The 17180-nt window shown below is 32.9% G+C and overlaps 1 protein-coding gene and 2 long non-coding RNA genes across 3 annotated transcripts; all 3 read right to left on the reverse strand.

The window, feature by feature from the left end:
• Positions 1 to 8741: 8741 nt before the first annotated feature.
• Positions 8742 to 11139, reverse strand: LOC145066372 (serine carboxypeptidase 1-like). The gene is made up of 8 exons (XM_079013605.1): positions 10682 to 11139; positions 10475 to 10579; positions 10130 to 10404; positions 9784 to 10038; positions 9572 to 9678; positions 9385 to 9477; positions 9165 to 9270; positions 8742 to 9046 (listed from the first exon to the last, which is right to left on the reverse strand). Exons 1-8 carry the CDS (start codon positions 11043 to 11045, stop codon positions 8903 to 8905), a joined length of 1449 nt encoding a protein of 482 aa, XP_078869731.1. The 5' UTR covers positions 11046 to 11139; the 3' UTR covers positions 8742 to 8902.
• A 1653-nt stretch (positions 11140 to 12792) lies between these two features.
• On the reverse strand, positions 12793 to 13123 carry LOC145066375 (uncharacterized). The gene is made up of 3 exons (XR_013688742.1): positions 13083 to 13123; positions 12926 to 12998; positions 12793 to 12818 (listed from the first exon to the last, which is right to left on the reverse strand). It is a non-coding gene; the product is annotated as an uncharacterized LOC145066375 (long non-coding RNA).
• Positions 13124 to 13667: 544 nt separating this feature from the next.
• On the reverse strand, positions 13668 to 14127 carry LOC145066374 (uncharacterized). Its single transcript, XR_013688741.1, has 3 exons — positions 14097 to 14127; positions 13865 to 13939; positions 13668 to 13758 (listed from the first exon to the last, which is right to left on the reverse strand). It is a non-coding gene; the product is annotated as an uncharacterized LOC145066374 (long non-coding RNA).
• Between the last annotated feature and the right edge of the window lie 3053 nt (positions 14128 to 17180).

Raw genomic sequence — 17180 nt, forward strand, 5'->3', positions numbered from 1 at the left:
TCCCACTGGTACCACTTGTGTGGATTTGAGTCATGGCAGCTGTCATAGCAGCGTGAAAGACAGCAGGATTGTACTGTGGTGCTGGAGGCGGTGGTGGATTTGTTGACGTCTTGTTGTTATGCCTGATATATCTATGAGGTGGCATCTTTCTGATATAAGGTTTAAAGGATGAAATGATGGTAAGTTGTTTAGTATTGGCTATAAGTCGAGTGTCAATCGAATTATGTTATCTTGGTTCTGTGCGTATCGTGTTCCGAATTTTATAGTGTTTTGCAAACAATTCATAACAGAGGTCTATATAAAATAAACTTATAAATTTTTAATAGTGACCACTTTTAGTGAAATCCTGTGACTTGGTTTACTAGTATTCATTGTTACGAAAAAGGCAATAGGCTTAACACATAGTGTGAGTAGCGTAATCACTAAGTCGGTAGGTTATATTAGTTTATTAGTTATTAGTGTGATGCATAAGGAGCTCTGCCTCATCACATGATTCACTTAAAGTTTCTTCTGCTCTCTGTCCTGGCTACGATTGCCCTAGTTTCAGTTGTAAGGATTGGTTTTCTCCTAGAATTCCTATGGTCTTCTCGTTTCTTGAAGATGTGTTGAATCCTTTCTCTGTCAAGCTTTGGACCTAGACACTGATCTCCAAAACTTCATGATGGATACTCTGGACTCGAATGTCCGAGTGGGCTCTCTAGTTTGCTCCTGATAGGGTAAGGTTCATTAACGATCTCTCTAGCACCTTTCTCTTCGTTTGGTCCCTCCTCAGAATCCTCTTCATGACCCCTTATTGGTTCTTCCTCAACTCTGCTGCTAACTTTTGTAGTGGGGTTTCGTTGTCGAGATAGGTCGTTTGTGTGAGAATAGAGGTGTCTAAAGAATCTATGAGATTAATAAAACATTTCTAATTAAAAATAAATTTTTATGGGGTGATCTTTACCGGGTCCTCCTATAATTACGTAGTCCATACCAGTTATATATAACTAAGATCAATTGACCTTCGAATAAGTGATCCTACTCTCGGACCACAACCAAACAAGGAACAGGAAGTAGAATCAAAATCACAAATTCTAAGTCTATAAAATCTTAATTATATATAACCTTAGCATATCCACTTAGCAAATATAGATCTACCAGTAAGGGTCTTTTAGTTTTCACAGAGGTTATTTATAGTACTTTAAAATACTCCTATAATATTTTAACTTTATGTTTGATTCTAGAAGTTTTTTGTTATACAATGTTGATAACTTTTTAGACTTATTGTTATTGTATAGTATCATAAAATACTCCTATAGTATTTTAAACTTTATGTTTTGTTCTAGTGTTCCTTTGTATGTAGTGTTGGTAAGTTTTAGACTTGTTGCAAAACCACGACCACTCCTAGGCATATGCTAATCACCTCTCGGATAAATATAATTGATTAGGCTATATTCTTCCCAAACCTGATTATATATCTCTAGGCTTACTCGTGTTGTTCAACTTTCTAAATACTTTTGTATTGTTCTTCTTGTGATACTGTTCTAGTATGTATGCATGTATACTTTTATAAAAATATTGTTATATTTTAAAAGCATAACTCTTGGTCAGAGTGTCTTTTTTATCCCATTGTATTTATAGTTGTATATCTTATATGGTTGATATACTTAGTTCACTATAAACAAGGCTCTGATACCAATCCGTCACACCCCAAACCGGAACGACAGAAACGTTCGGGGGCGGAGGGCGTCATGTACAGTATCACAACAATTGAATAATAGTAATCAAAGCAACAACAATTACATTGATAACATAAAGTTTAAATTGTGTTTATATCATTGTTTGTATAACACCAAAATGTATAGCAAAAAATATAAGACGCGACACTATGATGCTCTGTCTTCTCAAAACCTGCAAGTGTACATGTCTATTGGTTTCCTAAGAATACAAGTGATTTTGAAAGTGTATCAACATTTAAGTTTGTGAGTTCATAAGTATTTTATATGAAAAGATATGTTCTTCGTTCTTTGAAAATGTTAGTGTGTTCCTCCAGAAAATCCTATATTTCCTATTGTAAATGTATTGTAGTCTTAATATCCAAAGACCAAACCGTATAAATGTAATTGTACTCTGAAATAGTATGATGTAGTTTTAATCCACATAAAACTATAAAAATAAATGTTTCCTGAAATGCAAGTTTCTATGTTAGAAAATAGTGTATTGTACTTGTATGTAGTAGTATGACCCATATTTGTTCCTCCTATGGTTACTTAGTGTATACAAGTTATATATATATATATATATATATATATATATATATATATATATATAATCAAGATCAAAAGGACAATCGATTGTGTGATTCTGCCCTAAGCCCACAACCAAACAAGGAACATGAAATGTGGTGGAAATCACACATTCCACTGCCTATCAGATCTCATTTAAGTATAACTCTGATGTATAAACTAAGAAATCATAGAATTAGCAATAAGGGCCCTTTATGTCTTTTTAGTTCGAATGTATGTTCCTGGATTCACCAATTGTACTATATGTCTTGTTTTGTAGTTTTATTATTAAATAAAACTATGTATCGTTGTTTATGTATTCATACACTAATTGTATTGTTAATACCAAATTATGAGTTTTTGTAACCATGCTTATTGACCTAGGATGGCATGATACGACGTTCTTCAAGCGTCAGAATAGTTATGACATTTGTTACCCCAGGCCTGCCGGCCTAACTGTAGCTAACTGTTTAGGTGTAGGATTGTCAGTCCCGTATAGATCAATACACAAATTCATGCTCTCCGTCTAGGAGACGCTGGTTATAAAATCAGGGCTTTCGTTGGTAATTAGATAAGTACTTGAAGGTATGTCTCACAAATCTATATTAACGGTTACGTGTAGAATAATGAAAAGTCATTTAGTAATGATAAATCGTATGTACTATCCTTTTCATAGTAAAAATCATGTATGTATGCGCCACACACAATACATATTATAGCTTATATGTTTGTTCTTGTATTGTTATTTGATTTAGTAAAATAGTATGTAAGTTCCCAAAACTATACCTATTATAGTTTATGTGTATGTTCTGTATGTAATGAAAACCATTGTAATGTAACATTTTCAATAAACAGTAATGAAATATTTGAGAAAGATAACCTTTTGCTAAACATGTTACAAAAAGGTTAAAGACTTATTTAAATAAGTTTTATACTCATATATATATATATATATATATATATATATATATATATATATATATATATATATATATAATTTAAATTGAAAAGGCAATCAGACAAGTGATTCTTCCTTAAGCCCATAACCAAAAGAGGAACATGAGTTAAGGCGGAAACACTGGTCCTAAGCCTGTTAAATCTTAATTATATATATATTTATATATATATATATATATATATATATATATATATATATATATATATATATATAGTGAAAAGCAAAGGTTGAAATAATTTAAGCAGTATGAAATAGTCTAAAATAGTTTGAATCAACGGAAATAGCTTGAAATGGATCGAAACAGTTTGAAATCATTTAAATGTTAACACAAGATTCCTTGTCTTTTATTTGTATTCCCCCTAAAAAAATTGAAAAATAGTGAAAACGTAAGGGTATGAACTCACCTCGAGTGTGTGTGCTTGTTTGGATACGAAGTGATAGCGAATGATCCTCGAGTTAAAATACATGAAATTAGCCATATCCTAATAATATTTATACACGATATAGTATTTAAATTAATGACATAATTTCAAAATTAATTTAAAGTGTTAGACAATACTAAATATTGTAAGAAATACTCACAAAAATTCTATGAATTATTTGAAGGTGTTATTGGTGTTCTTGGTGAAAACTTGAAGATTTGAAAGTGATTATGAATGCTCTTGATGGAAATATGACGATTTGAAGGAATCTGGGTAAACTCACTTGAAGATATGATGATTTCGTATGATAGTTGAGTGGATTTTGGATGAGTTTTGAGAGCAAAATGAGGGTGTTTTCGGTTAGGAAAGTGAGAAATGAATTTAGTTTGCAGCAAAACACGTATATATAAAGGGTAGTTTTCGGCCTTATTGGGCCTTAAAGCAAGTGTTTTCGGTCCTACACTTCCATAAAGGAAGTGATTTCGGTCCTAGGTCAAATGCAAAACAGTTTTCGGCCTTAAAGTCAAATAGAGAAAAGATTTCAGTCAAGGTGTTCTAGAAGGGGGTTTTTCGGTTTTGTTTTATTCCAAAAGCATGAGATTTCCGTTTTAGTTAGGGATTAGATCCCCTAAACCAAAAACCCCAATGTATATAAGATATTTTATGGTTTAAGTCTTAAACTTTAGACTTATGTCGATTTATACTAACCCAAATCAACTTAGGTTTCAATCCTTACTTCGTTATTAGCTTATAAACATGCCCCTAAGGCTATAGATGATACAATGCAACAAGGATTGCAATGTGGTTTCACTTATACATAGTTAGAGTTTAGACCTTGTGGGATCTAAATTTTTTGGATTGTGACACTATAGGTGGTGATCTTATAGTTCACAGATAGATAACATTTTCGAAGCTTTCTCTTCAATGACTCCCACGAAGTGATTTTTTCCTTTCCTTCACGGGCTCTTAGCCTTCATCCCTTCATACCACAATGAGGCTCCCGAATCTCATAATTGCATATCTGCAAATCTTCTCATAATTTATTGCCTTGAAATTTAACAAACGCTCGATTTCTCTCCTAATCCAGATATCTTTCCGAATCGGTTCGTCTAACAAATTCTGGTAACTCATTCACCTTATGCTCCTCTTCTCAGTGTATTTCTCTCCTGGGAAATCTTTAGTTTGGCTGCTCTTCAACAATATTCCTCAAAGCTTCTCGAAGATTGTTGAAAAACTCAAGATCCTCCCAATTCATTGTATCTGAATTCTTAATAACACTTGACATAAACATTTGGCTAGAATAACAAGAATACCCTGCATGAACTTGGGGATCTGAGACCACAACTGATGAATATATGGAGGATCAATTTGACCCTTGCTGCGAAACAAAGAACAAATGAAAGAAAAGTTAAGAACAAGTAATGCAAATAGGATAGATTTGAAGTCCAAACTAGATCTATAACTTGAATCTTCAGTGAAAAAAACAAAGACCTATTGGTTTGAGTCCAAGATCAAAATTAGGGGACGCGTCCTTACAATGACCAAGTTTAAATTGTAGCAATAACTCAAAAAAGATGAACACGAGTTCAAGTGTTTTATTGCTTCAATAATCGATGATTACAAATGATCACCAAACGACCTTATATAGCCTTACAAGTGTAAATGAAATAAAGTTAATGATTAACTAATTGAACGTGCCTTAAAAAGGGCTTATTTGAAACGTAATGGATTTTATTCAATGCAAAGAAAAGTAGCGTCTTCAGCCTTCTGACGTCAGCATGCACACTCCATGTGTGTAACTAAGCCAATCGGATCCAATGTGTCTCTCGTAATGTCTCCCATTCCTTTCTAGTCGTAGTAATACTATGTCCCAACGTACCAATAGTCAAGTGGCAATGAAAATCCAATGGTTCTTGACGCACAAAGGTTTGCGACAGCTTGCGATCGATTGCACCCGATCACATGCATTTGCAACGGCTATATGCATCCAACAAACTATTCACATCCAATATAGCATTCACATCCAACAAAGGTGACTCGATGTTCGCACTAGCATCCGTTTTCGCATCACAAACCATCTCCACCAGTACTACATTTTGTCCCTTCCCCCAACCGGAGCTCAGTAGACACCAGCTTTTCCCTTGCATTCCAACCCCTTTATTTTGAGGTTGCACCCTCTTTCTTAGAATCATTTTATTGTGTTGATTTTTGTATAGTACTAATTATAAACCAAATGTTCTATATGTAAAATTCAAATCCTAAGAAGTAAATAGCTTGTAAAGTGTAGCAACGTAGCATCATTTTTCATATAGCAATTTAAAGCTATCAATTTTTCGCCTAACCTACTTTTATCAATTTCCAAGAGTTAAACACTAGTAGCAAATATTAATTTGTTTATTAATTTACTTTATTATATATATATATATATATATATATATATATATATATATATATATATATATATATATATATATATATATATATATATATATATATATATATATATATATATATATATATATATATATGATGTACTTTGCTTATAATCTGAGTACAGTATTTAATCTAATTTTGATTAATTATTGTGAGTTTGTAGTAACTATTATCTATTTTAGATATATGAGAACTCATCATATGAATAGTTAGAGGATATTTATTATTATATTTTAAACTATGTTTGATCTTTATTACTAATTTATTTTTTTCGCTTAAATGGTATTACTCACAAACCAGCCCGATAAATAGTTTTTGTGGTCAGCATGATTTGTTATCATTTTAGGCTTTTAGCCCATTGTTGTATTTAGCATTTAGTTCAATTATTTGAAATATCTATCTAGAGCAAATACCATAAAATTCATAACTTTTGCATGATTAATTAGGGAAAAGCCTTACTATTAAATTTTTTTTGGCCACAAATTTCACACAAGTTATTACTTTAGCTCACTTAACAAGTTTCATGGTTAACTCTGTTATCTGTTTCGCAAAATTAGTCATAAAATTGTATTTAAAGTCCAAATTTAGTCCTTGTAGTTTGCAAAAAAATTACACCACATGCCCAAAACTCTATTTTATGTTTCTTCAACTTCTATATTTTCATTTATTTTTATTTTTTAGTAAAATTTAAACATGGTTTTATATTTTTTTTCGTTTTTTATATATTTTTGTATTTTTTTTCGTTTGTTTTCATTGTTTTCGTCAATTTGATAACTTTTTTTGATATTTTTCAAAAAATGTAAAGGGTATGAATATTTTCTTATATTCTTTTATATTTTTCGTATTATTTTCATATTTCGTATGCTTTTGTTTTTATGTATTTTTTTACGTTTTGTTTTTCGTCAATTTGATAACTTCTTTTGACTTTTTTTCAAAAGGTGTATATATTAATATATTACATTTTTGGTGTTTGTGTTTTTTTTCATTACAAGAAATCTGGTCATTACCGGCGACGCTATTAGCGGCGACACGGAGCTTTAACGACGACTCAAGCTTGAGTCGCCACTAATAGTATCATCGGTAATACTCTACGATCCGAATCCATGGTTACCCTTCTGGTAAATCACAACCGTCGGATCAACATTCTAATCTGGCTGGGGACTCTTCTCACACAACTTCAATATCGGCGACATTGTGTCACCGCTAACGGGTAAAATTGTCGCCGCTAAAGGTCGTGAAAAAGAAGCGGGATAAATTCCCTCTTTTAATGTCGCCGTTAATACCAAATTGTCGTCGGTATTGAAGTTGTGCGAGAAGAGCCCCCAACCATTGAAGTTGTCGGCGACACGGGCATTAGCAGCGATGCAAAGTATTGCCGACACATGAGAATTAGCGGCGACAACTCTCTTTACCGGCGACATTTTGATCAATAGCGATAGAGAAGTAGCGACGACTTATTACCGACGACATGTCACTGCTATTACCATTACCAACGACTTGGCTAATCTTTACGGGCAACTTTTGTCGCCTCTAAGGGAGGAGCGAGTCATTCACTCCCAACCCACTAAACCCAATGTCACATCAATTTGTCTCTTTTTTTTTTCTTCATCTTTTCCAACCAACAACACACGGAAATCATATCTTTCTCAACCCACTCAATTTAAAAAATATAGAAAACAACTAAGATACGAGTTTTAAAACACATGGTACAAGAGAAAATGAGAAAGATAAAGTAGAGAGAGATGATGAAATGGGTCAGTGAAACTAATTAACCAACCCGTTGGAGCGGGGGTGATACCGCCGGTCACTCTGTTGCTAATTAAGATTTTACGTTTGATTGTTTTGTATGTTTATTTCATTAAATGGGTTAAGTGGATTCAAAAAATATGGTTTCCGTGTGTTGTGGGTTGTGAAAGATGTTGAAAAATAAAAAAGAAAAGGTGATGTGACAGTGAGTTTGGTGGTTAGGAGAGAATGATTCCCTCCTCCCTAATGTCCTTTTTTTCTTGTAGTGTTCTATTTTTTTTAATTTCGATAATTTATGGTTTTTCTATATTTTTATTTTGATTCAATGTGTGATATTTATGATTTATAATTATTACAATAGGAAATAACTAAAAAAATAAAAATAAAGAAGGAACGAAAAAATATAAAAAAATGCGAAAAATAAAATGAATACAAAATAATGAAAAAAATATAAACCAAGTTTAGTTTTGACTAAACAATAAAAATAAAGAAGTTAAAAAAACATAAAACCGATTTGGACATATAGTTTAATTTTTTGCAAAGTACAAAGACCAAACTTTGACTTTAAATATAATTTTATGACTGATTTTACAAAACGATAACAAAGTTAACCATCATTAAATGGATTAGAGTAATAACTTAAATTTAAGGCCACAGCCAACCAAAAAAATAATAATAAGGTTTTTCTTAATTACGGATGAAAAAATTATGATTTTGATGATATTTGCGCTATGTATTTATAATGTCGATAAATGCAATCTTCTGTTATGAGAAATACAAACTCTGACGTCAATGGGCAAATATCCTTTGAACCAACTTACTAATTTGTCCCACAAGTATTTGCATAAAACATTTTAGTGTTTCAGAATTCAGTTTATATACAAGGTTTAGGTTATTAATTTATCGACTAACTGTAGATGGGATAATTATAATTCTTTCAACTGAAATAACAAATACAACAGATAATTGAAATAAAAATAAAAAACATTCCATGGAGGAAACAAAAATTATTCGACATCTGAGCTTGGTCAAGCTTGTTCATAGGAAAAGCTTTCAAGACATAAAAACAAGACACAAGTCTATGAGGATGGAGGAAGTATCCCTCCAAGGAACGATGAGAACAAGGTCAATGCCCGCTGCGGCTGGTAGCTTGGAACCGTATGGCCTGCACCCCTAACAGTTATCAGAAGCACTCCTTGGTATGCCTCCAAATACCCTCCAACCTGTAAACATTTAGAGATGTAAGATACATATAGTGATCTTAACAATGGGATTTTATATACAATTATATTTTTTTGTTTGGATCAATAAAGTTAATAAGCTAGAAATTTCGGTGATCACCTCCTTGTTGAGGTACCATGGTCGCCAAGCTGTCACGATAGGAAGATTAAGTGCGTTGACTGAGTACCTAGAAGATGTAATTGGAACTCTAGCATCTGTATCCCCACTGTAGAATAAACAAATGATCAATTATATATGATAATTATATGTCATCTTCAATTTCAATGTAAAGAATCCATTTCTCATTTCTAAAACAAAGTATATGCTGTTGAACGCTTGCCTGAATACCCATATCCGTTGGCCGTTTTCAATCAGATACTTGATCGTCGGCAGGATGGTAACTGGACTGTCATTCCATCCCGGGATAACAACACTGCATACATCGTAATTTGGAATTTACAGCCAATTATCGAATAATCATTGATCAGATTCGTATAATTAGTTTTATTAGATTCATCTAACGTTACCTGCATACATCCCATGATGTCGGTTTCACATGTAATTCCTTTTGCACAGCAGAGTTATTGAGATAGTTTACAAGGGTATATTGCCAGCATGGATCAAAAGCGTTAATCTGAAAGATACATGATGAAACAATGATGATTTTCTCCCCTTCAATTTTTTTTGACCATTTTGCTCATCACATGGTGATTAAAAAAAATGTTTATAGAAGACTTACAGAACCAGTGGTAGAAGCATTCCTTAGATCAGGGTTCAAGCAAATGGGTGCATAGATGTTGTATATATCGACATTTCCCATTTCATCCCAAGCTTTATCGGTACTTTTGTCACACATATCAGTCGAAGTTTCGTTCGCAAAGTCACAGTATTTCAAAATCGCATCATGTGTCGCATCTGAATTTACAGCATGTGTCCACCAATAATCGTACATACCTTTCTCACTCGTTTCATCATCAATCCATGCATTTCCTATCTGCAGAATTTACACAAAGATTAATTTCCATATGTGAATAATACACCCTATTTATTTGCAAATCTACAAGATGTCGATGAAGTGAACATACAGCGATGCCTTTGATGTTGACGATGGTTTGGTTTGTTTTCTTGTTGTTAAAAACGATGTTAAAAGCAAGTTGAGGAACATAATGTCCAGCGTAGCTTTCTCCAGTAATGTAAAAATCACGAGTTTTGTATTGAGGGAATCTCTCAAGCCAGTTTACGATAAAAATGTAAGCATCATCTGCAGTGTTCTTGTCACCAGCATGGTCATAATCAGAAGTTGTGTTGGAATACGAGAAGCCTACTCCAGCTGGGGACTCCAGAAACAGCATATTTGCAACTGCACATATCATTTTTCATGTTAATTTATTACGTTATGTTGAATAAGCAACAGAATAGTTAAATCTAACCATTGCTCCATGCATAGTCATTTCTGAAGAGACTTTTTCCATCATTAGTGATTCTGAAAGGTCCTAATTCCGACATGGCTCCAATCATGGACGAACATCCTGGTCCTGTTGAATGACACAGATTGAAATTATTCGAAAAAAAGTAATTGTAAAGGCTTGTGATGAAATATGCTGATGCAATAAATAAACATCAAATTGGAAAAGTACCTCCATTAAGCCATAAAACCAAAGGTTTATTCGAAGAATCGGTGGGAGACTCGACAAAATAATAGAAAAGAGCTCTGCCAGCAGTTGGATTAACAGTAACATATCCAGAGTACTGATTAAAGTCAACGCCTGATGGTTGACCAGGCAATGACCCAATCTTGTCTTGTTCTGCAAGACCATCTTGAGGTGGAATGTAAACCGGAGAGTATTCATTGGTAGCTTCATCTGTTGCTGACCATGTATTAACAACAGGCGAGTTTCTTGATCTTTTTGCTTTTAGCAACTCGTAAAGCTTGTCTGCTTGAATATCGGCATTGGTTAAACCAAACAGGGCCAAAAGGCAAAATGCTGCTATAAGTTTCATCTTCCTGTTTGGTAATTTCTAGTTTTCTTCAAGTGCTTACTATTTATAGTAACCAGACGTTAAGTCCTAGGGAAAGTTTTATCTTGTTCTAATCGATAGCTTTCAAACAGGCGTTTCAGAAACTGTTCAACATTTTCTTTGAATATGTAACAAGCCGGCCACTTTCGTAATTATCTTTTCGGAGTTGACTTATTTATATTCATATAAAGGATGCTTTGGACTCTTTTATGCTTGTCATATGTGGGAAATAGTCATGGTTCTAATCATGTAAAATTGGGTAGATTTTGTTTTTCTGATGTCTCTTTGTGCAAAATCTAAAAAGAAAACATTTTCGTTTATTAATTGATGAAAATACAGCAGTACTAAGATAAAGAATATCGATTCTTGTTATGAACTTGTGTTCCGAGATGTTCCGTTTTTGGCGATAAAAAAAAGATCAGGCATGCTTCGAGGAAGGTGACAAAGCAGTCCATGAATATTGTTTCCAGAGTCCTAGAACACAATCTTTAGTCAGATGCTAGTTAATCAGTCATATTTAGATGTGAACGGATCATGGAAGCACATCATTTACACAGTAAATGATGTTCTAAATATTAGCCATAAAAAGATATTACACCATAAAGTAGTAAAACATACGTAAACACTATTAGAAAAAGGTTAATAGAGTACGGTTGAAATTGTGAATATAATACGTACATAGAGGGGCGTATTAGTAGGGGGTGTATTATATTATCCTATCTACTTTTAAAAACCATCGCATACAATCATCTAATACGCCATATATATACACATCTAATACACCAATACACAACCATACTTGATGTATCAAGTGTCATCTAATACGCCATATATACACATCTAATACACCAATAAACAACCGTACTTGATGTCTCACATCCCCATTCCAGAGCCTTATTAAACAGACAATTCCACTCCAGCATTATTAAACAGCCAATTCCAGTCCATGGATGTTGTGGAATCGCATGGATCACCATTCCAACTGAAACAAACTTTTCAATTTCTGCAAAGCTACTATATGATTACCATGGATCAATCTCTACAAAATACAAACCTACTATATGATTCCATTCCAACCATAAGAAGTGGGACATCACTGATCATGTTTTCATTTTCAGGAATAGAAAAAAAAAATTACAATGAACTTGATTCATTAAACAGAAATTTTTTTGTTAATGTCACATCTCTAACCTCTCTTTCCCCTTTATCACCTCTAACTTCTCTTTCCCCTTTGTCACCTCTAACCTCTCTTTCCCCTTTGTGGTTGATTCATTGTATGCTTACAAAAATTAACAAGAAAACTTAGGATTCAAAATCTCAAATAACTTTTAACGAAGAAAACTCAAATTATAGGACCTTCCTGCCATTAACAACTTCATCTATAGCAATGCAAGGGTGAAAACTTCTCCAGAACATAAAAAATATGAGCAAATTCAACATGAACTACAATTTGTGTACCTAACAAAAAGGCTTCACTTTATCACCAAAAGTTCTCATCCATGTTTTAACACGTTCCTCCAATTCCTCACTAGAAAATGGTTTTTTATCCTTCCAAATGTTCTACAAGCAAATTAAGATAAAAAATTTGTTATTTAACAAAGGTGAGCCTTTATTACACTAAACAAAAATGAAAAAAAAAATAATATCTAACAATATACTTACTTTCGGAAACCCATGTTGTCGAAAAAGTACAAACTCATGCATCCAGTTCATAACGTAGTAACCATACTCCCAATCGGACAATTGTTGATTACACTAAAACAATTATATATAGTAATGAGAGTTTTCTTTTCGGATATATATATATATATATATATATATATATATATATATATATATATATTAGTTAAAAGATTAATTACCTTGGGGAAAATCCAAGTCATTGGACACAAACGTGATTTGTTGGTTTTTGTTTTTTTAAACCTTGTAACAGCCCTAAAACAAAAATAAACAAAAATGATTTGTTAAAATTTATAAAAAGATATATCATTTCGAATACTAAAATAAGAAATTTCTTACTTATTCACATGTTCAACTATTGTGTAGTCTTTCAATGTCTTTATCCCTCGGGCGGAATCCAAAATGTAGCTTTTATATTGATGAGGACAAATCACTATCAACATCCAATGTCTCCTAATAAAGATTAAACAAATTAAACATAAACAACTTTTGATTAAAAATATCATAACAGTAAAGACATTTAGAATATCATACCTTTCCCAATATGGTGCAAGAAAAAATTGTTTTTCTGTTTTTCCTCATGAAAATTCATCACTTCAACAAGATCATTGATGACATGATCTGTTTCACCCCTATCATCGTATTCACATCTCGTAGATGTGATACATTGTGCGTTTATAAAAGCACATTTGTTATCCATTCTTGATACAAACATCAGTGAATGTAGCATTCTGAAAACACAATATATATTATAATGGTAAAATAATATGAAACATTAATACCGTAAATGTTAAAGTACTTACATTTGATTCCATAGAATACAACTAATATCAAGTTGTTCATTTTTCAACATCTCCATAATGGCCACTGAGCTAATCACGGTTTCAACACTCGCAACGTTGAAGATCCCGGGTTCATACACAATAGGAAACGACTCCGGAATGTTGTGGCTCTTAAACAGTTTCTTTGGCATCATGGGTTCTTGCATCGTTTTGTATAACTTTTCCTTTTGTACCTACATTAAGAAACCAAATGATTATCATGAAAACTATATTGCTATGAAAATAATAACAATAAGAGAGAGAGAGAGAGAGAGAGATATGTAGGTTTGTGCCATATACCCTATTTTCTGCTTCATCCCCCATCATCTCTTTAGATGCTTCCAGTTTCCTTCTTTTCTTTCTAGGAAGATTTTTCTGCCACCAAAAAATAGTAAAAAATACAATATATTTCTGAGGGCTAAATGCTAAAAATAGCATCCAACTCATATCTTTTCATTGTAACTTTTTATCTTATTAAGGCATGTTAATATATAATATCTTTCAAAGAAAACAAAAGAAGAAAATTATGCACCTCATACTCTTGCTTTTTCTTTGCTTTCTTCTTATGCTCTTTAGCTTCTTCAACATTCACGTTTTCTTTCTCTTTTTCCTGAAGTCCAAATTAAAAGATTATATTTTAATATATGTAGTTTTTTATGGTAAATTAACTATAAATGAAAACAATACCTTTCCAAAATTGTAAGTTAGAGTGACTACCTGGTCATGAAGAATAGGAGCAGCTTGGGTCGACATTGGTAATGGTTCAATGAGAGGTCTTTTATCTTTCTGCATAATTGAAATCGAGTTTAGTAAATAGTCACAGATGCATGTGATTAGATATTAATGTACCTTAATAAGAGTAACTGAATCTCAAGGCCATTGAATAAAACTATGAAGTGCCTGTCCTAGATTATATACACCTTCAATTGGCGAGACTAGAAGAAGGAAAGAATGATGATCTCTATAGATAATATCGACCGATACCCTCAAGTGACCTGCTTCTAGAGGAACCGAATGAATTACACCATCTCTGAAATGGAAGACGGTTCCTTTGGCTAATGATGGGCATACTGTGCCATATGGTAGCATCAACTCGCAGTCGGTGGCTTCATACAAACAAATATACATTTTGTTTAATGCAAAGTTATATTATCAAACATGAAAACAAATATATATGTTAGAAAAAATAGATACCATTATCTTATGCAAATCATCCAACAATGTCATGGATGTCTTCGATCCAACACTTGTCGTCTTCACCCGAGAAAAATTTGTGTCTTCCGCCATATCAGTTGTCTTATCTTCCTTCAACACAGCAACCACTATCGGTACTAATTGCTCCGACATCTCAGTCATCAACCTATCTTTGATATTGTCATAAAAGTTGCTATTCAACATCCTCGTCTCTAGCTTTTCTTGCATCTGTTCAACGTCGGGTAACTCATGTCCTTTCTTTTTTCTCTTATAAATCATTGGTATTTTCTTCCCTTGTACTCGACATGGAATATATCAAAACAGTAGTATAGTAACATGACTTGGATAAGATTAAATACAAAATTTTAGTTTTTTTTTCTAACAGTAGTCCCTGTGACTTCTTTTCTTCATTCAACAAACTGCTTTTTTTATCTGAAAACCGATAACAAACCTAAAATAATAAAAAATAAAAATAAAAAAAGTCACTTGTGTTACCCCACAATTCTTCTTACAAAAAAGGATGAAAATACAGAAAATAAAAAGGATAAAATACAGAAAATAATCAAGTGGCTGAATCAATAAACTGAACAAGTAATGCTGCAATTAGTATTATTAAAAATTGAGGGGTAATATTGACCTTTTGGCACAGTTAGTCTACAGAATTGCAGCTTTCTGAAGGATAAGGGCAAAATGGGAATTCGATTATTGCTTGAACTAGTTGCCCAAACCTTGGGTCATTCCTAAGCTCTGTCCAAGATCGCCCATTCGTGCTTTCATGGCCTATAAAGGGGCAAAATGGTCAAATTAAAAATATATTACCCCAAGGGTAAAATTGTACTTTTATATCATCATACAAACCTAGACACTTTTTTGATGCACATCTCTATATGCTTCTGTTATGTACCTCTCTTTTCTTTTCTATGACAGGAATGGAATCAGTCATTCCATTCCCCTATCAATTCCATTCCTTTGTGAATAATGGTTTTGTGAATAATCAGTCATTTTGTGTTTCTGGACAATGCAAATGGATTCCACTCAGCAGTGTTAATTTTAATTTTCTAGTCATTTGATTTTCAAGTTTTTACATTTACAATATAAGCTTTTTATACTTTAGACATTCAATTGTTTAATTATTTAAGTCACCAATCATTAAAAAAAACATCCGACTTTCCATTTGTTGACTTTTTGACCGACTTTGACAGAGCCCAATATTAAAATGAAGACCGAAGAGGAGTATGTTGAAATTTCTATAGCCCTTGCTTGTTGTTTCTTTCTGTATAGATAACAACATCTAACAGAAGCAAATAACACAACACATATAATAAGCAAAGCAATTAACACATCTATCTAACAACTGCAAAGCCAATTACTGTTTGAGAAAAGAATTGTTATCCCAACAGTTTGTGATGCTTAACTACTCCATGACTTAAAATTCTATCAACAATTACTATAAGAATTTTTTGAGACTGCTGATCAGGAATCCCCAGAGGAAGATATGCCAAAATGACCATATTGTCCTTTTTAATTCTCTAATCCTTCTTTGATGTACTTCAAAGAAAGTGAGCAAACCAAACCATGAATGAAAGGGCATTTTGGTCATTTGATCAACACTCAACTCAAGACATTTTTAATGAATCCATTAGTGGCATCACACTTGGAAAATACTGATATTATCATGATACATAACCTTTTTTTTACAAAAATGCTACATAATTACAAAAATACATGATACCTCCTTCTATATTGCTTCAACTACAACTATCACTGTTATTGTCCTTCAGTGTCGTGTCCGTCTATGTTGCTGCAAACAAAAATGTATTAAATACATACATAATACTATCCTCATATGTTTCAAATTTACATTCAAATTATATTTTTTATTTCTAGATCGAACAGAGAGGTTTATTACCTTTCTTCAACATATGATCCTTCGTTATGGTCCAATATTAAGTAAGCAACGTCATTAATATCGAAATTCATAGATGGAATACCAGTAGAAAATGGAGGTAGGTCGTCAAACTGGTTATATTCTTCCTCGTCCACGACATTTTCAACTCCGAGTATACGTCGTTTACCATGAAGAACAATGTGCCATCTCGTGTCCATTGGGTCCTCAACAAAGAATATTGGGTTAGCTTGCTTATCTAGAATAAATGGTTTAGATATATAACCATTTGTAGAAAGGTTGACAAGTGTGAAATTGTCTTCATCAACTTTAACACCTCTTCGATTGTCAACCCACTTACACTTGAACATGGCTACTACAACCGAGGAATCATAGTTCAATTCCCAAATTTCTTGAATGACACCATAATACGAGTCTTTGGCTATATGTGACCTTCCTTCATGATTTGCACTAGAGTATTCAGTCGACATGGCTATTAGCGTCACTCCACTATTTTGTAGTGTGCTCTTTCTATCC

Source organism: Lactuca serriola, chromosome 8, assembly GCF_051521515.1.
Source record: "Lactuca serriola cultivar US96UC23 chromosome 8, Lser_US96UC23_V15, whole genome shotgun sequence".
NCBI lineage: Eukaryota > Viridiplantae > Streptophyta > Magnoliopsida > Asterales > Asteraceae > Lactuca > Lactuca serriola.